Source organism: Ceratotherium simum, chromosome 6 (genome assembly GCF_057802395.1).
Source record: "Ceratotherium simum simum isolate JZ-2026a chromosome 6, ASM5780239v1, whole genome shotgun sequence".
Classification (NCBI taxonomy): Eukaryota; Metazoa; Chordata; class Mammalia; order Perissodactyla; family Rhinocerotidae; genus Ceratotherium; species Ceratotherium simum.
Window position 1 is genome coordinate 16,245,485 of NC_141905.1, and position 26,752 is coordinate 16,272,236.

Sequence of the window (26,752 nt, forward strand, 5' to 3'; positions counted from 1 at the left end):
TTCGAAGCTAATGTGACCTCCATTATTTGGAGCACCCTCCAAAATGTTGACTCAATATGTGAACTCTTTGTGACAATTAAAAACCAATTTATCTTAAAGCTGGGGAGGAGGGATCTTAAATAAATGATTGCTCTGAACCCTGGGAGAACCTGTCCTCAACTTTTGTGCCAAAAGCAGTGCCATCTTGTGGGCCAAGCATGGAACAGGATTTTAGGGTGACAACAGCGACTTCCTTGCATTTCTACTTGTAGCCCCCTTAACCTGTGGGGATTGCCCCAGAGAGCAAATCTATGTGATGGACACCATGCGGCACCAGAAATAGTGACTCAAGGCTAAGGTGTGGCTAATAATCCAGGGTTGTGTGTCGGGCTCTCTCTCCAGTGAGCTGGTTCTTTCCTGGGGACCTGTGGATCCCTGCAGGCCCACCCCACCGGTCTGTGCCCAGAAATGTTAAACCCTAGAAGTGAACGCAGCTTCACAAGGAGGAATCCTTGCTCTAATTGATGCCTCATTATATTTGGTTTTCCAAATAAAATTTCTTAAATTAATACTTTTGTCTCAAGATTTAAAAGTATTTTCAAGGCAACAGTGTTTCCGTAGCACCATATACACAGCTCTGTTGGGATTCTGTACTGGTTAGGGAGATGCCAAGCTGCTGTAACAAAGAGACCTAGAAATACAGTGACGTAAAGAGCCTAGTAATGTTTCTCTCTCTCCCCTATGAGCCCAGGGGTGAATAGCCCAGGTTGACAGGGCAGCTCCGCTCTAGGTGGTTGTTCAGGGACACAGGCTCCTTACACTTTGTTTCTCTCTCCTCCCCCAGGACGGCAGTTCCCATCTCTCCTGAGCATCAGAATCACCCGAAGGGCTGTTAAACCACTTCCCACTCCCAATATTCAGTGGATCTGAGTGGGGCCCGAGAATTTGCCTTTCTGACAAGCTCCCAGGTGGCACTGATGCTGCTGGTCCAGGGACTGCACTTAGAGAACCACTGCCCAGGGCCCTGTCCTTGCCTGCCCTTGTTGAGGTTAAGTGGCAGACACAGCCACGTTCCAGATTATGGGATGGGGAAAGAGCCTGGAGGAGCACACAAATAGTGTTTTAACGCCCAGGCCAGGAAGTGGCACTCATCATTTTCACTCAGTTTCTGTTGGTAAGAAATTAGTCGCAAGGCCACACCTAGCTGCAAAGGATGCTGGGGAAAGTCTAGCTTGTTGGCCACATGCCCTGCCACAATTATATTATGATGAGAAAGGGGGAGAGTGGATTCTGTTGGACAACCAGCCCCACATACACCTATCGCACTATGTCCAGTACTTAGGTATTCATCTTCTCCCTCAGAACCTGAGCTCTGTGAGTGCAGGCAAGTCTCATTCCTCCTATGGCCTCAGAATCTCTCAGGGAAACCAACATAGCTGCTTCAGTCCAGGTCAAGTTCTTTGGTAATAAACGCACTTAGAACTGTGTCCCTCCGTTCGTAAGAGTACATTCATCAGCACGATTATTTGAACAATGTGTGACACCCCCAGTGGACTGTAAGCTCCATGAGAACAGAGACATGACTCTTGTTCCTCAAGGCCCAGCACCATGCCCTCAGCAAATATGTGTGACTTCAGGCCGTGACACTTCATCACCAGGAGCTCAATTAGCTCCATTTAAGCACTGAAACAAACAGCAGCCGTAGATAATTAGCGTCGCTGCGCTGAAGCCTGAGTCTGTTCTTCATACATACATGCGTCACGTTCGTATAGACATGGACTGTTGGCACTGGAGACACAGACAGTGTGCCTCTGCCCTCGAGGGGCTCCTAGTCAGCCGGAGGCCGTGTGGTGGATCTTCCCAGGCCCTCACGATGACACCATGGCATTTTGTTTAGTGTATTTTCTTTAGGGAAAAAAAATGCTTTTGCAAACATCTTGGTAAAATTTAGTGCTATTAAAAAGCAGTGTTTTCCTGCAACCAGGTCAAGGAAGCTAGTTAGGAGCTAAGTTCCTGTCAGCAGCAACAACTTGTCTTACTTTCGAAACAGTGATGATCCTGGGGAGGTGTCAAAAGCCCCTTCCTGGGGCCCGGGGCAGGCTAGGGGGTTGACATCTGAAATATGCTCCAAGCCTTGGATGGAAGATGGAATGCAAATGCCAAGTGGACAAGGGGAAGTTGATAGCATCTTTCCTGGTGTATGGTCTCCCAAAGAACTACCAGAATTAATTAAATCATGTAAAAGAGGAGCCCAAAAAGCTTGATGGGACTGTGAGCAGCACTGAGGGTCAGGAGAACAGCGACTCTCCTGTCTCCCACCTCTACTGCTAACTTGGTGTCGTCAGTCAAGTCTCTTCCTCTTGGGCTCAGAGTCCCCGCATACAGCGGCACTGGGCTCCCCTGGTCCAACACAGAGCTTGTCCAACTCTCACGTACACACGAATCACTCAGGTTAAAATGCAGATTCGATTCAGGAGGTCTGGGTGGGGCCTGAGATTCTGCATCTGTAGTAAGCTCACAGGGTTGCTGATGCTGGTCCCCTCCCCAACCCCTGCCCAGGTCTGTTAGATGAGAGTCAAATCTGGGTGAGTCACATGCACAACAGATTTGGGAAGTTTAAATATCCACGACATCTGAGCCCTCTTCCAGAGAGTGTGCCTTGGGGTCTGGGGTGTGACCTCAGCACCTCATCTTTAAAAGTCCCAGGTGATTCAAATGCGTAGCAAAGTCTGAGACCCACTGGACTTGAGCAGTGCTTTGAAAACCTGGGGTGTCAGAATCCTCTGGAGAGCTAAGAAAGAATGCAGAGGCCCAGGGTCATTGACGTGTGATGGAGCCAGGCTTTGGTGGTGTTAAGTTCCTGGGTGATTCTGATACCAGCCAAGGCTTAGGAACTGCTGGCAGAGGTGGGCCTGCCCATGGTGGGCTGGGTGCGTGGAGATCGGTGCACAGGTGCACTGCCGTTATCCATCCTCTCAGCCCCCTGGGTTGGGGAAGGTGGTTGGGCAGCCAGAGTTGGTGCAACCAGTTGTCTTGGCTGCTCTGTTCACCCCACTGTGTGATGAAAAAGTATGAGAAGAACTGTTGCATTAAAAAAACAAAAACAAAACCTGGGGTGTTCCTGGATCAATCATTTTGAGAAATGCAGGGTTAAGTAAACAGGTTTCTTCACTGCATGACTCCTCAGAGTCTTTAATATACTAATGTGCACTATGGCCTTCTGAACGAGGAGCAAAATAATGGCCATTTCTCAAACTCCTATGACCAGGGAACACTTTTTCTTGGAGCTGGTCAAGAGAATTTGTTGCACAAAGCCTTAGACCTCTTTCTGAGATAGGATGTGTATATGTACCAAATATCTAAGCTACTTAAAGCAAATATCAACATCACCTCTGTGTTTTTCTGGTTCTTTCCCAGCTTTCCTCATCTCATTTGCAGCATTTATTGCAAGACATTTGCTGGGACTGTGATGTGGACACGCACTCAGAGGAACGTCTGCCTTTCTTTAAGAATGAAGATAGTGAGAGTAGAGAGCATTGGTTCTGCTGGGCACATCTGATTTGAGAACAAAGATTAGATAACTAAGCAGAAGTCGGGGCATGAAGAGGTCTTTGGGTGGATCTGGCTGTTTTGGCAGATGTGGGATGGCATTGGAGGTGAGGGAGGAGTTCTGGAGCTGTTTTGTTTCCCCCCTCCCCTGGGGTTTCATATGTGTCCAAAAGGATGGGCGGGGAGGACTCCTGAAGCTGGACTTTCAAGTCACCTTCCTAGGAGGCAGGGATTAGGCTCTGCCCCTGCAGGCCGGTACTTGCCCCCTTCAGCAGCCTCCTCTCTAGGACTTGTCTGTCTGTCTGTCTGTCTCCCTCCCTTTGGAAGATGGGGGGGACCTGCTGCACCCTCCTCAGCTTCATTTAGGACTCCCCCAGGCCCCCACAGTTGGATAAGACCAACCAGCAGTTGAGATCCTGTGCCATTTGAAAAACCAGTGACTTGAAAACAGAATGAAATGGTTTTCAAGAGCATTATTAGCAAAGTGAAAAGATCAAAAAAGCTTTGATCTTGCACGAGGCACAAGGTACTACGTCATGCATTTTCCCCCAAAGTTCAAGCCAAAATGAATTTGGATTCCACTCTAGCTCCGGGGGCAAACAGGACTATCAACCCATTGCTGTCCGGCTTTTGTTTTTGCTCCAAGTTCATTGGGATCCTGGGAGGTAGATGCTGCAGGGCAGGATGCTCAAAAACCCTTGGGGAATGAGCCCCTTGTCCCTGACGGGGCTGTTTGTCTCTCTATGGAGAGTCCCCAGCTCTAAAGAGATCTTTCAAGTCATCTGATCGAGTCTCTTCTGTGCTAAATGTCCTTTGGTTAGAATCAGATTATTTCTATTTTTATTTTATTTATTTATTTTTGTGTGTGTGTGAGGAAGACTGGGCCTGGGCTAACATCTGTGCCCATTTCCTCCACTTTATATGGGACGCCACCACAGCATGGCTTGACAAGTGGGGCACGGGCGCCCGGGATCTGAACCGGCGAACCCCGGGCCACCACAGCGGAGCGCGCACACTTAACCACTTGCGCCACCGGGCTGGCCCCTAGATTATTTCTAATATGTGTAAGAATAATAGGCATCAACATGTTAACCACAGTTATCTCTGGGGAAAGGTGTTATAATCAGTCTTTATTTCTTTGCTGTAATTTTCTCTATCTTCACATTTTTCTATAACGGAACTATTTTTTTTTAATAAGAAAGAACTTTATGTTGAGCAGAGGTCTGGCTGGAGCTGGGACGGCTAGCGGGGTGCGGCACGCAGGTCGTGGGGGAGGCCCAGGGTGGCCGGTGGCCTGTGGCCTGTGGCCTCAAGATGTTCAGATTGGGGGCTTCTCCTTCTGCTTTTAGCTCACCATCTCCCCTGTGGTCTGACACGAGAGTCCCCAGGCTCACAGAGACAGCTGGTGTGCGTGAGGAGAGGGCACTGTGGGAGCTGGGACGGTCTGGGGGACACGGGGCTTCTGCCACTCTTGTTGATCCATCTCTGGTTGTGCTTTCAGGTGACCCTCAAAGCACGAGCCCTGAATCAGCCTCTCGTCTGAAGACTGTCAGTTGCTGCTGCTGCTGCCAGCCTGTCCCCTGCCCCGGCCTGTCACTGTGCTGCCTCGCAGCAGGTGAGGAAGTGACGTATCCTGTCCAAGAGTGGGTTCTCTCTGAAGAGCAGGTGTCTCGGCCAGCAGTGCCTGTGTGGGCCTGGAGAGGGGCTGGGCTGTCAGGATCCTTGATGTGTGACCAGGTCCTCACACCATCACTTTCTTCTTCTAGCAGTTGTCACCGTCCTGTCCCCCTTTCCCACCCTCCATAGCAGATGTAGGGCCCTTATGAGGTCTATTTTACAAATTACCCACCACCTCACATTATCCCCCATGTGAGTGGATGTACTTCCCTTCTGGGGAATCAGGGTGGGGAGAACCGAGCCATCTCCATGGGCTGCTGGACCTTGGCTGGAAAACCAAGCTGTGTACTCCCCATTAGAAAAAGAGATGTTATTCAGGCAAGCATCCTTGTTCAGCAACTCACTGTGACAAAGAGGAAGGGGAGTCAACAACACCCCTAGCCCACTCTCACCCTGCAGTCTAAGCTGTTGGTCCCTTCAGGCCAGGGGTCTGTGCTCACTGGCAGTAGCTGTCTTTTAGGCATTCTCCAGGGAGACGGACTGCAGCATTCTGCCAACTGGTAGTTATCAACAGCTCATGGAGATAAGTCACATTAGGGAGGACAGCTGAAAAGGCACAATGACATCCATGCATCCAGAAATTCTAAACACTATGTGCTGACTCATGTCAGATCAGCAGCCCTGGGGATTGAACCACCTTGCACATGCCCCACCCCCGACTCTTGAGGTGACTGAGTTCTGCACCACAAGATGCAGCCCGTCAGAACCTCCCTGTGAAACCTGTCTGTGCATGAGTGCATTCTTGTGTGCCTAAGAAGAAAGAGCTGTCTGACCACGGCGGTGACAGAGCCCATTCCCTGAGCAGTTGTATCATTTTCTCTTCTTCCTCGTCTTCTAAGAGGCCAAGAGTCAAGGTAGAGCTCCACCATAGCTAGTGTGCATATTTAGCTTCATTCCATCTCTGCTTAGTCCCTACCTCCTTTCTTCTTCTTGGGTCAAGGTGGGGTATACATACAGACATACGTATATGGAGACAGACATTCATCAGTTCATGTAGAAGTATGGCATCTGGATAGTCTTGAAAGGGCAGAGATGTTGTTCAAGTAGAACCTAAGAGGAGCCTGGCCAGGTGGGGGAGGGAGGGCCTCAGAAACCTTCCCATGGGGTCAGATCTTTAAAAGACTTGAATTTCTTTAGCTCCAGTTGGCAAAAGCCATTATCTTCTCCTGGGTTATCTTGCCTCCTACGGAAGGTGGCCCCTCCCTGCCATCTCACTCCCAAGTCAGGCAAGGTTAGGAGCACTCGAGAAGTGAGCCTGTCCTGGGAGAGCAGGATAGACCAAGTGCATGGGATAAAATCCTACTCCTGCCCCAAGGGCCCCACCAGGCCAAGGAGGGGTGACAAGCTGGGAGCAGCGTCAGGGAAATGCTTCCTTCCGCTGCCACTAGAGAGCTCTACGAAGCTAAGTTATTTAACCACCATGAATATATTTCCACATTTGAAAAATAAGAGGATTCGACCTGGACTCTAGGTTCCCTACCAATATTAACATTCGGTGATTCACAGCTTAGCTACTCAAAGTGTGGTCCACGGACCAGCAGCAACTGGGAGCTTGTTAGAAATGCAGAATCTTGGACCATACCCCAACCCACTCAATCAAAATCTGCATTTTATCAAGATCCCCAGGGATTCACATGCCCATTAAATTTTTAAAAGGACTGATTGCGAGAGTCCTGAAGGTACGTGGAACACTTTGCAAGGCAGTTGGCGGACACAAAGGAACCATAGAGTAGAAACGATTTACAGCCATGGTGGTTCTCCACCTCCAGTAGCGCCAGGATCACCTCGGGAGGTTGTGAAATACAGATGTTTCAGGTCTGCGGGGTCACAGTCTGGGTCCCGGATATGTGTGCTGTGAAAAACTTTACTGGCCGCTTGGAGAGAGAGCGTGAACATGCACACATGAAATAGCTTGCGGGTCACTGATGGCAACAAGAGGAATGTGCTCTAAATGGGGCCAGGGTGAGCAGAGAGCAGCAGGGCAGGGGAGGCGAGGGGTAGCAGGCTCTTCTCCCATGGACGGGGGAGAGTGCTTTCCATCCTTATGTTTGGCATCTCCGCATTTCGTTACTTAGGGGCCCTTTATGGGCATCTGTAGTTACCTCCCCACCCCCTCTTGAGGAAGAGAGGAAATTGGGGGGATGGGATGGCTTTCTCTTTTGTCGTTGCTGTTTGTTTCAAGGCGATGAAAAAGACATGAATATATTTTTATATGCTTAGGAGAAGGCACCCAGAGACACTGATGTTACAGGAGAAAGAGGGGTGAGGGGTGGGGCAGAGCCCTCGAGGAGGGCACGTGTCCACCTCATGTGAAGTTAGCCATGGATGAGGAGATGCTTTCAGCAGCAAGTGATAGGCAACCCAACAAACGTGGCCTAAACCGTGAGGAATATATTCTCTGAGTATCGAGGATCAGAAGTAGACCATCCAGGATCCACCCAGCTCAGGGCTCTGGGTTGGTTTCTGCGTGAGTCTCCTGGGTCAGTTCCCCAATGGTCAGTATGGCAACACTCAATCAAGGCAGCCGAAGACGGAGGTTTCTCCTCTCGTGCCTGGGCTAGGAAGAAAGACCTTCCCTACAAGTCTCCCGCAGACTTCCCCTCGTGCCCCGTTGATTAGGACAAGCTCACATGCTCCGGGCCCACTGCAAGGGAGGCGGGAAAGTGAGTGTGGCATTTTCAGTCCCTGCAGCGGAAGGTGGGCCCTGCTGGCAGGGACAACAGGTGAGGGGGCCGCTGTGGGGTGCCAGCAGCAGGCCCTGGTGCAGAGGAACGGCTGCTGCACTGAATGGAGGCGAGGATGCATGTAGACGCAGAGGAGCTTAAAGGGGGGTGTTAAGGAGGTTTGTCTTAATGGCCTTTTCTCTGTTCAGTGCAAGCTGAGGTCATCTACTGAAGATGAGAGGACAAAGGGGGTGAGGAAATGATGAAGACTGGAACGTCAGGAGGGCAAAGGGAGGGATGATTGGGGACCGGAGGTGAGATTGCCAGGCAGCTTTGAGGACCCCTAAGGCTGGATTGTGAATGTCTGATGGCACCAGTCCCCAGCATTTGGCGGGCGGGGGCAGGCGGGTGTTTCTCCAGCAGCGCTTAGCAGCCCTTTAGTGTGGACAGAGAGGGGAAGGAGTTGGGTTGATACAGTGTGGGGTTTCAGGAACAGAGGAAAGAAGACAAGTTTGGGGAGAGAGTGATGGCAATGTTGGGTCATGTCGTTTAGGCTGACTGTGGAGCTGAATGGAGCTAGGCAAGGCTGTAATTTAGGAGACAGCCGTGGAGGGACATGGTGCTTTGAGGTGGAAGAGGAGTCAGGGAGTGAGAGAGGAAGAGAGGATGTGGTCAGAGGATGATGCTGGAGCCCAGGAGCACAGCCCTCTTGGCTGGCGGTGGCAGACGTGGTCTAGAGCGGGGACACAGGTGGCGAGACCAAGGAGACGAGGGGCTAACAGGGAGGACGTGGGAGGGATGAGAGTCTGTGAGAGGAAGACAACCTCACTCCTGGTGCTGGAGCCCCCCAGAGGGTGGGGGCCCCACCCCATCAGCTTGTTTTATCTCCTGAACACAAAAAGGAAAACATAGCTCAGCCAGCGGGATCTTTTTCAGATATTAAGCATTCAGCCAGAGTTCTCTTTCTGTGTCACGGACTGGAGTATGGTGCAAACGTACCCTTCTTTGTGAACAGGGGGAGAACGAGTAAACAGCTGAGTAGGATCAGGGTGTTCTAAATACAGCACCGCCGGGTGGTGAGAGAGGGAGGGGGCAGGTCTCGGGGTGCGGGGCGCTGACGAGGCTCTCATCCTGCTGGTAACATTTTCTCTGCACTCACAGCCACACCTATTTTCACTCGCACACTCTCACATGCACTCATACACTCACACACCCTCTCACACTCACACATACTCACACCTACTCACACTCAACCCTCTCATACACATGCCCACGGCCACTCACATACACTCACCCCCCCCAGGTACTCTCTCACACACACTTATGCACTTACACACGCTCACACTCATAGACACACTGACATCCACACACACACAGTGCAGAGCCCTTCTCCTCCCCCTTTGCCTTCACCTGTGTCGTGCTTTGTTCACGCCTGCTGATCCTGGGCTCAGCTTCCTTCTCCTTGTCCCCCCCAACCTCCCCAACTCTTAAAATGCCAAAGTCAATGAGGGAAGACAAGGATGGATTCTGGAATGGGAGGAGAGGATCAGGATCTGAGGGCAATGATTAGGGTCCTTTTTCACTTGCATCAGGCTGGGGAGGGTTGGGAACTAGACTGTCTCCTCTCCCCTTTTGTGTGGACACACAGGGACACAGAGGGACAGCCACACAGACTGGTGCAGGGCATGCACCATGGACATGCAGGCACACACAGACCTGAACACACATGCAGAAATGCAAGCGCATCTCTATGTAGTAGGGGTAGTGGCTGTGCCCTCAGGTTTTCAAGCCCTAGGATTCTCTTTCTCTTCTTGCTGAGTAAAAGTTCCCCACCAAGGTAGGGACACACACCTGTTAAACTCTGATTTAGGTGGCTGATCTATGTCTTATAAGAGGAAACTTTTATTTTTTAAAAAGTTCCCTGTGGACAAATGAAGCCACCATCATGCCTCGTCTGGGCCAGAGAGTTAGCGCGTGTGTGAAGAAATCCACGGTGTGGCCTCGCACACCAAGATACCAGCTGAACCTCCTAACACCTCTCTGTGCATCATTGGAAGCTATGTGACTGTGCTCAGCTCTCAGGCTTGAATGATTAGGCCTCGTCCGAGTAGTTTCTCATCAGATGGAGTAATTGTAATCTACAGTATATGCTTTCTTGTGGAACGGTTAGCATTACAGTGGTCTTTTCATTGTCATGTGGCGTATTACATGGCAGGTCAGGGAGAATTTTGTCCCCCTTCTAGAAAAACAAATCTATGCTTGGGATAGGGGTGTGTGTTTGTGTTATGGTTTAAAAACAAACTCCCAACATAAAATTTGTAAACTTTTTAGAATGACAGCCAACTAAAATTAATAATAAAGCAATTTTATTCATGGGAAATGCGTGCTTAGAGCTGTGGATTGCTAGGGGAGGCCCTATGAGACAGCAGAGAGAACCCTTAGCTAGGCTTCAAAGCTTTTAGTTTGGGTTCAAGAGCCACAAATTTTGGCTATGGAAACTTTGGCTATTGGCTTAATTTCTCTGAGTTTAGTACTTTCTTTACTTACTAAACAAAACTTAATGTTTTGCCAACTTTATGGGCTGCTAGAGGAATGAATGAGCAAATGTGTATGAACTGATTTATTGCTAACGAAGCACTATACACATGTTGAGGTATTGCTTATGGTCGTGGGGGTGGTAAAGTAACTCTGGGACCATCTGTTACCTTCTACTCCCTCTGCCTGGGCTGAGAAAGTCTTTCCAGTCACTCCCATCATTAGTGAAGCGTTCCTTTCTCTTATCCAAGGAAAGTTTGCTCCCAAATGCCCCCTGGCTTGGACAGAGAAGCTGTAGGCGGTGGGAGCAGGGAGGAAGTCGAGGAGGGCTCTGCCTTTCTTTGGAAAAGGAGCACTTGCAACCCTTTACCTTTGGTTGTTTCAGGGGCAGCGGAATGAAAGAGGGCATGTCCAATAACAGCACCACTAGCATCTCCCAAGCCAGGAAGGCTGTGGAGCAGCTGAAGATGGAGGCCTGTATGGACAGGGTGAAGGTAAGCACCACAAGCCAGCCTTACCCTCTGACCAAAACCCAGCTCGGAACATTCCTCCCCTTTCCAAAGCAGCCTGGGGAGAGTTAATACGTCACCCAACAGAGCATCCAGCCAACCTTGGTGGCTGTAACATTTACAAATGAGTGTTTGCTTCAGAGTCCCGAGTGTGCCTAAGGATTCGAATGATGCAAAATACACAGTGTGCATGAATTCCGTAAGGAGTCTCCAAAAATAGACTCATTTTCATCTCAGCTCTATTTAGCTCCGTTGTCATGCCAATAAGCGAGAAAGAATTTAACAATGAGATCAATCATAGTTTTTCTGCCTGATCCAGTGACTTTGAGGTTAGACAATATCAGATATTTTGACAGGGGTGCTGTTGGGAGTGAAGCGTTGAACCGTGCACCATGTTTGTCAAATGTTCCTTTGGGGAAAGTGAAAAAAGGTGCCAGCCACCTCCCACTGTGTTCATTTCGCTGATGAGCGTAGATCTCTTCATGCTGGGAGAGCTGAAGCAAGATGAGGCCACCTCTTCTCCAGATGCCACTTAGAAGCAAGCAGGAGGCCAGGCAAAGCTTGTGGCTCTGAGATGCAGTCTGGGTTCACTGACTGTAATAGAGTTGGAACCCTGTCAGGAATCTGACACCAGGAAACTCAAGTCCAATGTGTCTGTGGTCTTTGGGGACACACAACCAGGGGTCTCTCCCAGGCATCTGGGATTCTAAAGCGACAGAATCCATAGGGCAATAGGCAACTCCTAAAGCCTTCTGTTGGCAGAGCGAGCAGTGCCTCCTTGAGGCTCCCATCACCGAGACCTCCCCTCATGCTAGAGTTATGGCCAGATGGCACCAGCCTCCATAAGGAGAGTTATTCCCTTCCCCTGGGGCTTTGGGGTACGAGCTATGCAAGGAGGCAGTAAACAAGCACAGAGAGTGACATGATGGTATATGAAGCAAGGAAGGAATACAGTACCATACAAAGTGGCATGAGTAGACCAGTATTTCTCGAGCATCTTCATCTTGCACATACTGAACCAACTACAGATTAAATATCAGTCCTTGATCTCTAGACTAGAGGAGGAAGCAAGAAAGCCAACAATTCTGAAACAGGGCGAGCCCTGATATATAGAAAAGGATTTAAGATTGAGTGCTGCAGACATTCAGAGCTCCAGTGGTTCAAAGACAGGACAGACATCTGCTGAGAGGATGAGGACTGGGGCGAGATTCGCTCTTTTCTTGAAAATCTCTGAGCACCCGCTCTGCACTAGGCGTGGTTCTGGGTTAGAAACACGAACGGAATGCTCCTCTCCATATTGCTCAGAGAAGACTTCTTGGAGCTGTGGGCTGGTTCTGAGGTGATATTGAAGGAGAAGGGAAGGCTAATGTACGCTAATCATGGCTCATGTCGAGCAGTCGAACCTGACAGAATAGCTGCCAGTTGTGCTGGGAAGACAGCTTTGGGGGGGTGCTGTGTACACAAGACAGATCATAAAAACGATTGGGTGTGAAGCCTAGGCCGGGAGGTGAACTGTCAGCAATAGATAAAGTCGTCAGAGGCCAGAAGGCAGTTGAAGCTGCAGAAGTAACCGGGAAAGGCAAAGAGGGGAAGAAAGCAGGTGTGGTGTGGAGCAGAGAGGAAAGGTGGAATTGGAGATGCAAATCCACCAAGAAATTTAGCAGAACTTAGAGGATATAAATGTGGGAGACACTAGGGAGAAAGAAGTTAGAATCCAACTGTCACGCTTCACGGCCAGAGGACTGGATAGACTGTGGGCACCAGTTTTGGCAATAGGACAGTTACCATGCTGGGGCGTTCTACTTTGACAAGGAAGGTAAATTCTGTAATAACAGATCCTCACTTACGACAATCACGACCCCAGGAGTCATTGTGGGGACCTGCTGTCTCCACAGATGAAGGGCTCTTCAGGAGTCACTAAGGGCACATGCATCTCCTCTAAAAGAAAGAGGAGAAATCGTAAGCCAACTCAAAGCAAGTTCATTACTCAGATAGTATTCAGAGGGATAGGTGGTCCTGTTCCTGTGGTGACTGTTTTACGGAGATGTGGCTCCTTGATCCCGGGAGAGGGCCTCCTGGAGGCGTCTTCAGGCTCTGTGGTAATTCCAGGGAGCAGGCCAGTGACAGCCATGTCAGATTTGGTTAAGAGTTGGCAGAGTTTTGTCGTTAAAGAGATGATCCAGCGCTGCCTAAGGAGAGAGGTGGCCTTGAGGAACCGCATCCCTGCCGTAGCTGCACAGTCACACGGGTTTGGTTTTGTTTTTTTCCAGCTCATACAACCCTGTTTATTTATTTTATAAAAATTGTGGTAAGATACACATAACATATAAGTTACCATTATAACCATTTTTAAATTTACAATTCCATAGTGTTAAGTACATTGACAATATTGTGCAGCCATCACCACCATCCATCTCCAGAATTTTTTCATTATCCCAAACAGAAACTCTACCCATTAAACACTAACTCCCCATTCCCCCCTTCCCCAGACCCTGGCAATCTCTATTCTACTTTCTCTCTATGAATTTGACTATTCTAGTAACCTCATCCATATAAGTGGAATCATATAATATTTGTCCTTTTGTGTGTGGCTTATTTCACTTAGCATAGGTCTTCAAGGTTCACCCACATTGCAGCATGTGTCAGAATTTCATTCCTTTTTATGGCTGAATAATATTCCATTGTATGTATATACCACATTTTATTTATCCATTCATCTGTTGATGGACATTTCAGTTGTTTCCACCTTTTGGCTATTGTGAATAAGGCTGCTATGAACATTGGTATGAAGTGTTTGAGTCTCTGCTTTCAGTTCTTGGGAGTATATACCCAGAAGTGGAATTGCTGGATCATATAGTAATTCTGTGTTCAGCTTTTTGAGGAATCACCATACTGTTTTACATAGCAGCTGCAACAATTTACATTCCCCCCAGCAGTGCACAAAGGTTCCAGTTTCTCCACATCCTTGCCAATACTTATTATCCATTTATTTGATAACAGCCATCCTAATGGGTGTGAAGCTCACACATGGCTTTAAGCACTAGCCCCCCCTTACCTCAGGGCACAGTGGGGCTTTGGGAAAAAATCTACTTGATGCAGCTCTTGGCAAAAAAAGGGTGTGTGTTGATATCAATTAGCCAGACAATAAAACATAATGTGGAAAGAAAGGGAAGCCATCAAGGACACTCCAAACTGACCTTGTTAAGGGCCTTGATGAGGGAAGAAAGAGGAAAAGAGTCACCAGGGAGAGGAAGTGGCCTTTCCAGGGGGGGTGAGAAGTCACTGTAGGAGAGGAGGAAGGAAAAAGAGACCCTGGACGGTAAATGACAGAGGGAAGCCACATGGGAGGAGAAAAGGAACAGTTCATAGAGTTCACCGAACTCCTGCACACTGTGACGAGAATGCCAGGTCCACATGAAGGGAAAAAGGACAGGCTGAGTGCAAGGTGAGGATGCAGAAAAGGAGAGTGTGCAGTGCCTTTCACTGGGCCCTGGAGAGGGGAGAACAAGCTGGAGGGGAAACAGCTGGAGGAAGAAATAATTGCAATTATGAGTCCCACAGAGCTGGCTCCCCGGGGTGAGGCGTGACAGATCGGGACCCAGTGGACAGCCTGGGCTAGGGCAGGTGTCAGGCAGAAAACTGGAAAGGAGCCCCGTGGCCAGCGTGGTATGTAGCCGACTGCGAGCCCACCCCTGGGCTCCACAGTTTACCATGCTTGGAAGAGTGTCTAACGGGGAGGGAGGGAGGGAAAGGATGGCATTTGCGGCTCATGAGAATAAAGTGGAGGTCTGTTAAGGAGGAGAAAAGGGAAAAAATAACTCCATTAAGCAGTTGTTTGGATTGCAAAGATAAGAAAAAGTAGTAGTGTGAACTCAGAGAGGTTTGGGTAGTTCATGAAGGAAAAATGGAGCCGAAATATCCACTGTCATCTTGAGGTCCTATTTATCCCCCAAAAACATCATCTGCACAGAAGCACTGGTGCCGATGTAGCCTTTGTTCCAGAGTTTGTTGGGGACAAAGAAGGGATGCTTTCCACTACATAGCCTGCAGCCAGACCTCACACCCACACACAGTTGGGTGCAGAGACCCTCCCCCACACAACCTCAGCACCATTCTCGCCTCCTGCCTACCTTCATTCATTTAATGTTTGTCAAGTACCTTCCCCCCTCAGCTTCTCCCCAAGTTACTGCCCACCCTCTCCCCCAGCATCCGTTCGACTCTTCTCCATCCTGCCTAGAAGCTCATTAGGCCATTTCCCAATGAAGGTGAGGGCTCCTCTTTGAGAACCATATCAGCTGCTAAAACAAATGTAAATGTTCTCCATGTATCGTGAGCACAAGGAAGATTCAAGACAGAACCTGTATGGCCTCCCAAAAAGCCTGGAAAATAATACTCGGGTTCCTAAAAAAGAAATGAAGAGCACATAAAAGATAACTATTTTGGAAACTATTTTGGTCCTCAGGGAAAGAATACCATCGTAGTCTTACTCTTTTTTTCACCCATTAGAGGCTCAAGCAATATAAAATTCTATTGGGAAAGTACATATATGACATTGATCACCAAATAGGAAAAATTTGTTTAACCATTATGGCAGATACGAGCTGAGCAAAGTGTGAGAAGCTTAAGTGGAGAAAATGGTCTCTGGAGCCGGCCTGTGCAGCCTGAGGAAAGAGCTCAGCTGCGGAAAAGGTGTGGTCCCACAGGGGAGGCACAGAGGTCTTGAACAGGCCAGGACGCAGGCTCACAGGAGTGCTTCCGGGAGCTGCCTCTCCATTTGGCACCCCGCAGGGTGCCCTGGTTCCCCTGCCCCAGAGGAAAGGGGAACCCTGACACTGGGCCACTCCCATGGGCTGTGAGCTCTGGAAGTGGACAGACAGCCTTGAGGAAACCAGTAACTCTCGACCAGGGACCAGGAGACAGCTGACAGACTTGCCAAGGAAAATTGGCCGAGCAACATTATGCCCAGTCTCTCTCATTTGCCTTACAGCCTATGGTAGGTGACTTAACATCTGTGGGATGTGCTAACAATCCCTAAAAGGGCTGCCATTAGGCTGAGATTAATTTTGTCAACACGAGCTTTATTTGCTGATTGTTGATAGACTGTTCACAATCCTCTATAAAAGTTAAGAAAAATTTGGAGAAAGTTTGAAAAAGGGGAGTAGCTTTAGGGGAAAAAAAGGAATAGACCCATATACTCTGTGACATTGAGGTTTTATAATTTGGTGCTTAGAAAACAGAATACATGATCAAAAAATCTTTTAGTCAGGAAAAATTGAATTTACAAGTGTTCAAGCTATATCTTATATATACTTATTCTGTTTAGAATTTTTTTCAAGCCAGCATTATATAAGAGTGAGTTAGATACTTACTCAAGCACGTGGCATACCTAAGGCTCCTCAAAGAAAGAGTAGAACATCCAGGAGCTTGAAGTGCAAATGTGAGAAAGTAGGATCCTTATCTGGGGGCTTTGATTCTTATTTTGAAAATAATGCAATTTCTCTGTTTATGAGAATGGTACTAATTTATTTTAGAAAATTTTGGAAAATATAGAACAGTATAAAGAAGGAAATTTAAATGATCTATAACCACTACATTTTCATGTTTTTCCATCTAGCTGTTTACTTATTTTTCTTTTTATAAAATTGTGGTTATAATGTAAATTTATTACTTTTTGCAACCTGAGTTATCACTGAACAGTATATTGTGGTTATATATCCAGGTCAATAAATACTCTCCTAAAATATCATTTTTAATATCTCTTTTCTCCATCATCTGATGTACAATAATTTATTTAACTGATTTCCTGTCCTTGGCCGTTTCCATTATTTCCAGTTTTTTAGTATTATTTTTTAAAATGCACTGCAGCAAGCACTGGTAGATAAAATTTACACGTCTCATTGTTTCTTTAGAATAAATTCCTACAGACTGAAAATTGCTTGGTCAAAGGATATCTTATATTCTAAAGTGTTGGAATCAGTATCAAATTTCCCTATGAAAAGTGGTACCAGTTTGTACTCCTATCAGCAATGTGTGTGTGTTTCCCCAAATTCTTCCCAACGCCATTCTTTAAGCCATACCAATTTGATAGCTAATAGATAATAATAATAGTAATAATAATGATTAACGTTTATTGATTGCTTATCATCTGCTGTTCTGAACAATTTATATTAAATTCACTCAATTCTCATAACACTTTTATGAGTAGGTACTACTAACATTCCTATTTTGCAGAGGAGGAAACTGAGGTTTGTAGAGATTAAGTAACTTGCACAAGATCAGGCAGCTAGAAAGTGGTGCTAGCAGAGGGATAGGAAACCAGAGGTCTGGCTCCTGGGCCTGCATTCTTAACCTTTATGCCATGCCATTTCCTGACTGCTGATACCTCATTATCTTAACATATATTTCTTTGACTCTTATTGTGGTTAAACTGATTTCATATGTCAAATTCTTCTTTTGTGAATTGCCGGTTCCTGCCCTTGGCCCAATTTTCTATTGTGGTACTTAGCTTTTTTTTATTGATTAGTAAGAGTTTCTTGCATATTATATGTTACAAATAGTTTTCCCAGTTTTTTGTTTGCCTTTTAATTTAGTCTTTGATTATTTTTGATGTACCAATGTTTTAAACTTTTATAGCCAAAACTATCAATATTTCCTGTGGATTCCTTTGTTTTATACATAAGCCTTCTCATGCTAAAATTAGATAAACATGCACCTATATATTTTCTAGTCCTTTTATTATTTCATTTCTTACATTTAACTATTTAATCCATCAAAATCTGTTTTTCGTTTAGTTTAGAATCAAGGTAAGAATTTTTTCAAAGTATTTTTTTTCAAAATTCGCACCAATCCGTAATTAACAACCCAGAGTTTCCCCTCTTGATCTGAAATGTGATAGCTTTGATTCTGCTCTCTCACTTTTGAGCAGATACTGACTACTCCAGGATATTTCTGTTCCTGTCTCTGGTCACTCATCCCTGTCTCCGTTTCTAGATCTTCCACCTGCCATGTTAGCACTCACCATCTTCAGTATTCTATCCCTAGCCCATTTTAATCCATTTTAATCTCTTTTAATCCATTAGGGTCTTGTTGATTAAACTCATCTACTTCTGGGGCCTTTTTATATACCTATACCTCCAGCCCCGCCCCTGAGCTTTTGTTCTGTATATCTCGGGACCTACTGGTCAATCCCCCAAAGCCTTAAAACCAGCACATCCAAAACTGATCTTTTTTATTTCATCCTGTTCTTTTTTTGTATTCTCTATCTCATTTGGTTATACCACTATCCACCCAGTGTCTCAAACCAGAAACTCTCTTTTATCCCACATATCTAATATATTTCCATATCCTATCAGTTTTGCTCCCTGAACATTTCAGAGATCTATCCCCTCATCTCCATCCTCACGGTCACATGATTGCCTGGCCAACTGCAGAAGCTGTAGGTGGTTGATCTGCCTCTAGTCTTGCCCCCTTCAGATCCATCCTTTACTTTTGTCTAAATTAGTCTAATATGAAAATCTGACTGTGCATTCCTCTACTTAAAACTCTGCAGTGGATAAAATAGGAGCTCTGTAGCATGGCGTAAAGACTCTTGATTCAGCCCACTCACTACATTTAGTAACTATTAATACTCCTCCAGCCTCACCTCCTAGTACTCCCTTCCTCTTGTCTACACACACACCTTCTCCAGCAATTTCTTGAATATGCTGTGCTGTAACATGCTCTTTTGCCTTTTCACGTGATAGTCTCTCCATCTGGAAGGTTTTTCTTCCTCTGCCTGGAAAATATCTATTCATTCATCAAATGCCAGTTTAGAGGGGAAAAGCAGACGCTGGCCTGTGAGCCTCAGCATTGCACCCACCTGGCTTTTCACAGTGGCGGTCTGCTTACCCCAAAGTGGGAATCGGCCAAAAATCGAAGAAGGCCTCCCATCATGGGATTAAACATACTGTTTGGGGAAAGTATGAAACATCTTTGGAGGGAAAGTGCTAAAGAACAACTTACCTGAACTGTGACTTTCCACTGCCTTGGCTTTCATCACCTGCTCAAAGAATTGAATGAGGGTGTTCCAGCCCACACTGTAGAATGAATATTCCAACATCACTTCAGTAGACAATGAAGGCAGTCATGGAGAGTCTACCCATACTATTCTTGCACAAATAGCAGACCTAGTTTAGAACTGCCCCCTTGCAAAGAATAAAGGAAAAGAAAAAGAAATATTGGACCTATGTAAATATTCTGTCAAAAAAACCAAGGACCAGACTATAGCATATAAAAAGCTAATAACGCATTCACTTCGGAAGAAGTCTTCTTCCAGAAAACCAAAAAAAACTTTAGGTAACTGCTTTATAGTCTCAAAAAAAAAAATGTAACATAAACGTGGAATCTGTGAAACACTAGCTCAAAGGAGAGATAAAATAATGATTTGAAAAGGGAGGTAGAAAAGCTAAGGAAATAACTTGATGAGGGGTGGGGAACACCATTCAAAGGAGCAAAGAGTGTAACATGCTGTAGAAAACCAAATTAGTGACATGGAGGACAGGCTTAAGAAAACCACACAGTAAGCAGAAGAAAAAGATGACGAGTCAGATTAAAGCAGTTAGAGAGAGGGTGATAGAGACGAAGACCAACAGCAACGTTCCAAGATTTGGATGCTGATGTTCCCGGCAGAGAGAACAAATGGAATAGAAAATACTCTTAAGGATATAATATGAAAAGGTTCATTAAATAAAGAAAGACTTGAATCTGCAGATCCAAACAGCTCATCCGGGAAAGAATGTAATAGAAAATGATCAACCCTGAGACACGTATACTGCTGAGGTTACTTAATCTCAAAAGTAAAGAAACCGCATGAATACACAGGCTGAGGAAGCAGTCATTTAGGACAAGTACACCTAACTTAATATGTGTCAGGTGCTTTAATCCTCACACCAGCCCTAAGACATTGGTGCTACTAGGACCCCAGTTCTCAGACAAGAAAACCAAGGCCTACAGTTGATGTGATGAAGTGGGGATACAAACCCAGGATCTCAAGTCGCATCATTAAACTACAGTGCCCACCTACAGAGGGTAGAAATATCAGTCTGGACAACATTGCACCTCACTTGAGAAGATGCCAGCCTAAAATTCTGTAAAAATTCTAAAATTCTGCAAAGAATTCTTTACCTAGCCAAGTGGCTTTTTATGTTCTAGGCAATATAAATTTATTCTCAATTATGCAGAAAGTTAAATGTAATGCAAATATGTGCTTCTTTTCTGCAGCAAAATTATTCATTTTATACAATTGAATTTCACTAAAGGAAATACATGTGTGCATAATTTGTGTTAATTTACACATAAGACTATAAGAAAGTTTGTGGGGAAATTCCCATTAGGTCAGGAGTTTTTTCCAAGCAAGGGCTGAGTGTCCCGTTGTTTTTGGATCCCACACACTACTTGGGTCATAGGCATTGGTCACACTGAAGGGTGGACTTGATCTACTTAGAACAGCCCAGTCGCCCGTTTCAATACAGGGCCCAAATCAGTAACATAGAAACAGGATCAGGTGAGGCAGTCCATGCATCACAGGCTTTGTTCCTTCTAAAAGGACCTAGAAAACCTGCAGCTACACTGGCTCAGACATCACCAATAAGCACACCACCACCTGCAGGCACGCCTTTTTTGATCAGGGCTATAAGACAAAGGCCTTGCTTCTTGGCACATGTCCAGACTCTTGCCTCATGAGGTCTCGAACTTTGTGCTGAGCTGCTAGGACTGCTTCAGCATTATCTGCCCCTCATCTTATGGGCAAGGATCCATCAACTGAACCCTCAGCATCATAAAGGAACTGCACTTGCAGATGAGCCCTCTGAACTGCCTGCCAGGCCTAGTGAAGTGCTTGTCAGGATATCAGAAGCCCCATGTTCTTTGGTGAGGCAACAGCTAAGGTCCAGTTGGCCTCAGTATCCATTTTGACTGCACTGGTCAATGCTACTGGAACCCCAAACGTCTGGGCATTCTCGATTTGTTTCTTCAAGTAACTGAAGCCTTTTTCCACCAGCTTTAGATTCTCCCCCATACAAGCCTTTGGTGGAGTCCATCCAGCTGTGTCTTTGGGCTCTCCCTTGCGTTTTGACAGTAGCAAGGGGTCCTGACAGTAGCAACAAGCCCTGCCACAGGAGAGATTGGACTAGAATATCAGCATTTGGTGTTAAAAACCTTTTTATCACCTCACACCCACCAAAACAAAACAAAATAAAACCCAGAAAATAAGAAGTATTGATGAGGATGTGGAGAAATTGGAATCTTTGTACACTGTTGGTGGGAATGTAAAATGGTGCAGCCATGATAGAAAACAGTATGGTGATTCCTCAAAACATTAAAAATAGAATTACCATGTTAGATTACCAATCTAGCAATTCTACTTCTAGGTATATATCCCAGAGAACTGAAATCAAGGTCTCTAAGAGAGATTTGTACACCCAGTTCATAGCGGCAGTTAGAATAGCTAAGAGGTAGAAGCAACCTGTGTGTCCATCAGCAGATTAATGGATAAGCAAACTATGGTATATCCATACAACAGAATATTATTCAGCCTTAAAAAAGGAAGGAAATTCTGACACATACTACAACATGGATGAACCTTGAGGACATTATGTTAAGTGAAATAAGCCAGTCACAAAAGGACAAATACTGTATGATTCCACTTATTTGAGGTAGCCAAAATAGTAAAATTTATAAAGACATAAAGTAGAAGGGTGCTTGCCAGGGGCTGAGGGGAGAGAGGGATATAGGAAGTTGCTGTTTAATGGGCAGAGTTTCCCTTTTGCAAGATGAAAGAGTTCTGGAGATTGGTTGCACAATAATGTGAATAAACTTGACAATACTGAACTGTACACTTAAAAATGGTTAAGATGGTAAATTTTATGTTATGTGTATTTTACCACAATTAAAAATTTCTTAATATAAGTTTTTGTCATTACAAAATTTGCTCCAAATCCGGCTTCAATCAGTATAGAGCCTTCAGAGCCAGTAAACTTTAGTGCAGTTGGGTCTGCTATGCTAGAGAAGTTTGTGTCCATCATGAATAAGTATTGGCCTTCTCTCTAATGTCTGGACAAGATTGGGCTTGGTGCATTCTTCATGAGCACTGTCAAAGCACCACTCACCCCCAGATCTTCAGCATTTCTGGAATCCACTTTCTCACTAGATAGTGCCGCCACCATTTTGCCCAGTCTCTCTTTCCTATCTTTTAGAGCACTGGTGAGATCCAAACACCCAGGATTTCACTCACCACAGAGAAGTCAGTCTGGGTCATCACTCCAGATGTCATCTGCCTCAGGAATCTATCACTGGTATCCAAAGTCTGCCAGCTTATGGTTTCTAGATCAATATTCAGTCTTGAAATCTTGCTTAATTCTTTATCTGTCAATGTGATAGGGCCAGTTTTCTCAATTCTTACTGTTTATAGCCTTTAGATTTGGGCATCAGACAACGTTTTTACTCCATTGACTGAAGGTATCAAATGGTTAAAGAGGTCTTTATCCATCTGTGTTGGTTCATGGAATATACAACATCAACAGCAGCAGAAAAAACGTTTTAAGTGTTTTGATAGAGTGGATGTAAACTGTGAGGCAGAGGGTGAACTCTTCCATAGGAATGACCTGCGAGTCTACTTCCTTCAGCACCATCTTTTGTTCCAAAAGTTAGGCCCTGACATGCTGTCGGATTTAAGCAAGCACGATCTGATGAAGAGCTTGCACTAGCCCATTGTGGTTGTTCTTTTCTCTACTCCTGACCTTTGGGGTTATTCTAGTCACTACCACATATTTTGCGTTAGATTGGTGCCTTGGGCATTCTAGTGTTTAACAGAACCTTAATCTTAATTTGACCATATAATTCTACCTAGAAAGCAAATCAATTTCTCAAGCCCAAGTTACCAGTGGGCTTTGGTTTGCAAAATTATAATATATTAATATCACTTGGGACAAGTGTCACTTGAGACTAAGCTGGTTCAACTGAATATCCACTTTCCTGGCTCAAATTTCTCCAGAACTACTATGCTGTGTGTGAACATTGCAATTGTCACGGGTCCAGCTCTACCAGGAACAGCACCCACCCTCTTTCCTGTATCATAAGCCACATTGCTCACAGCTTTTCTCCCAATAGTCTTTGAAGCAATTGATTTCAGAGTCTGCAACTATTGCTCTAGGTTTGATCCACTCACCTTTCATCATTTCAGGTCAATCATTTGCAACCACCAGGACATTGGTTTATTGCTTCCTCATCCAGAATGGCAGTCATTGAGTGGCATGTGGTCACTCTGGCATTGTTTTACAGAAATGGGTCATTGTTGGGGCACTACGTCTCATACTGCCTACCAGCAGTCTGTATCACTGTCTCTTTGAAGTGTTACCACCATATTTTAGGTCTACAGGAGTAAAAGTCATTTAGGTCACCTCTAAGCAAGATTTTCAGCATAGATGCTAGCTAATCTACATTCTTTTGGGAGTACAGTAGCGTTGTTTTGGTATTTATGGATTCTCTGAATCTAAAGGTAACTTCGCTATGAATCCATGTACACTAGAGCCTTCATTCAAAAATGGGATGTATTTTAATGCCTCCACTTCTGTTGTTGTCCTTGCTAATTTAATATCAGTGGCATTGATTCTTAGCTCCTTAGCAGCCTTCAACTTCACATCCATATAAAGATCTGAATCATCTTTCTTGCCATTCTTTAAAATTGCCAGGGTTGATGAGAAACTAGATACTTGCTCCTGCTCTCAGTGTCTTGGCTCTTCAGTCTCTCCCTGACTTGCTCAGAGACAACCTTCCCATCCAGGATTCCTGCTAGTGTTATGGCCCCAGTAGTCTCCTGCCTCCTCTGGACTCTGTGCATATTTGCATGTGACAAATAAGTTCCACATGGGGATGACATGGTATGAAAAGAAGTGGCAAGATGTCATTCTTTGTCATTCTTCCCGGAAAATCTATAGGATGTAAAAATAAATATTTGTCAGTAATAGACTGTGACAATCCCAGAAAATACATACATAGGAGTGGGGGAAGGAGAGGGGTACGTGCTATAAGTATGCCAACCTGTCAGCCTGAGGTTCTTTGTTGCAAATAACAGAAGCCAACCCTGACTGAGTAAATATAAAGGGAATTAATTAAAGGGATTTTGGATAGCTCATAGAATTGTTGGAAGGGCTAGAGAAATGGGTTTAAGACTCAGCTTCTGGGATTAGCACTCAAAACTGTGTTGCAGAATAGTCTGATGAGGAACCACTCAATCACCACCAAGCACTACATGCTAAGTTTGTACCACTGCCACTTGAGCCAAGAACTCAACCTTGTAGCCAGGGCTGCTGTCACTGCGACCAGAGCAAGAGCTCCCAATCCCCACCCTCTTGGGTCATTAGTCAAAGTCTGATACATATGTGTCTCATAGACAGAACCAAGTTATACTCAAGGGATTCTAGGAAAGTGAGTATTTAATATTTTCAAATCCTATTAAGATAAGTAATCTTTTCCCTACACTGAGACTCATAAAGGAGATAATTCCTCCAAACAGAGAAAGAGTCCAGTTGCTGGGGCACAAGATGCATGACAGCTGTCCACTATAGCCAATTTCCTGATATTTCATAGGTGTGAATCAATAGATAAAACTTACTTTCTGAAATTGATTAACATATTTCAAACACATTAAGGCTATAAAGATAAATACTTCTAAATTACTGGAGGACAAGAAATAAAGACCATAGAAAATAAACTAGAAAACCAAAGAGACTGTAAAAGTTAAAAAAGGAAAAATAAGACAACAGAAACAACACCAAATATATCTGTCTTTACAGTAAGTGCTAAATGGAAAAACTAATTTAGACTCTCAGATTTAATTTAAAAAACAGAATGTATTTTGCATGAGACATCGCTGAAATAAAGTGACTCAGGCTGAAAGTAAAATGATAGGCAAAAATATAACAGATATATACAATACATACAAGATCTATATGAGAAAAACTACAAAATCCATGAAAGAAATCAAAGATCTAAATAAATGAAGAGATATTCCATGTTCATGGATAGGAGAACTCGATATTGTTAAGATGTCAGTTCTTCCCAACTTGATCTATGGATTCAGCACAATCCCAGTCAAAATCACAGTAAGTTATCTTGATGATATTGACAATCTGATTCTAAAGTTCATATAGAGAGGCAAAAAAGCAGAATAGCCAACATGTTATTGAAGGAGAAGACAAAGTGGAAAGACTGACACTACCCAACTTCAAGACTTACCATAAAGCTACGGTAATCAAGACAGTGTGGTATAGGCAAAAGAACAGACAAATAGATCAATGGAAGAGAATAGAGAGCCCAGAAATAGACCCACATAAGTATAGTTAACTATCTTTGACAAAGGAGCAAAGGCAACACAATGGAGAAAGGATAGTCTTTTCAACAAACAGTGTTGGAAAAAACTAGCCATTCACATGCAAAACAGTGAATCTAGACACACACCTTACACCTTACACAAAAATTAACTCAAAATGAATCATAAACCTAAATGTAAAAGGCAAAACTATAGAATACCTAGACGATAACACAGGAAAAAATCTATGTGACCGTGGGTTTGGCAATGAGTTTTTAGTTGTAACACCAAAAGCACAATCCATGAAAGAAAAATTGATGAGCTGGACTTCATTCAAAGTAAAAACTTGGGCCAGCCCCAGTTGCCTAGTGGTTAAGTTTGGCATGCTCCGCTCCAGCGGACTGGGTTCAGTTCCCAGGCGGGGACCTATATACATCACACGTCGGTGGCCATGCCGTGGCAGCGACCCACATACAAAATAGGGGAAGATTGGCAACAGATGTTAGCTCAGGGCAAAAACTTCTCTGAGAAAGACACTGTTAAGGGGATGAAAAGACAAGTCAGAGACTGGGAGAAAATCTTTGTAAAACCCATATCTGATAAAAGACTGGTACCCAAACTATACCAAGAACTCTTAAAACTCAACAATGAGAAAAAATAACCCCATTAAAAAATAGCCAAAAGATCTGAACAGATCCCTCACCAAAGAAGATATACAGATGGCAAAGAAGAATGTGAAAAGATGCTCCACATCGTATGTCACTAGTGAATTACAAATTAAAATAATAATGAGATACCACTACATACCTGTTAGAATGACTAAAATAAAAAAAAAAACTAACAATATCAAATGCTGGCAAGGATATGAAGCAGTAGGAGCTCTCATTCATTGCTGGGTGGGAACACAAAATGGTACAGCCACTTTGGAAGGCAGTTTCTTAAAAAGCTAAACATAGTCTTACCATGTGATCCAATTATATAAAAAATATACAAAGCAAAATATGAGGAAGTGTCAGGAAAGATGAATAAGTTTTGTAAGAGTCTAGTATTGCTTTCCTAGTCCTTGGTGGATCAACTAGAGAAGAGAGAGGTAAGCATATGTTAATAGTAATATTAATAAGGTTGGTCTGAGATAGACAGTAAACAGTAGACACACAGAGAGAGAGAGAGAGAGAGAGATAGGTAGGAGATAGATAGACATCTTTATCCAGAAAATACCAAGAACACTTTTCTATAAGCACCACTCATGGAACACTTAAATACATTCTAAAATTAGAAATTGTTCATACCACATTCTTTGACAATGATGCAATAAAATTAATGGTGGTGGGGGCCGGCCCCGTGGCTTAGCCATTAAGCGCACACGCACCAATACTGGCAGCCCGGGTTCATATCCTGGTCGTGTACCAATGCACCGCTTGTCCGGCCGTGCTGAGGCGGCATCCCACATACAGCAACTAGAAGGATGTGCAACTATGACGTACAACTATCTACTG

General features: G+C 44.9%; 1 protein-coding gene across 2 annotated transcripts in view; it reads left to right on the top strand.

Annotated features, from left to right (window-relative positions):
* Positions 1-26,752, top strand: part of GNG4 (G protein subunit gamma 4) — a 67,558-nt gene that overhangs the window by 29,833 nt on the left and 10,973 nt on the right. Inside the window, exons 2-3 of one of the 2 annotated variants that reach the window (XM_004432389.3) lie at positions 5,030-5,143; positions 10,789-10,897. In XM_004432389.3, the coding sequence (XP_004432446.1) occupies positions 10,799-10,897 (99 nt within the window). In that variant the 5' untranslated portion in view covers positions 5,030-5,143; positions 10,789-10,798. The remainder of the gene's footprint in view (positions 1-5,029; positions 5,144-10,788; positions 10,898-26,752) is intronic. The other variant, XM_087431921.1, reaches the window with a different exon arrangement.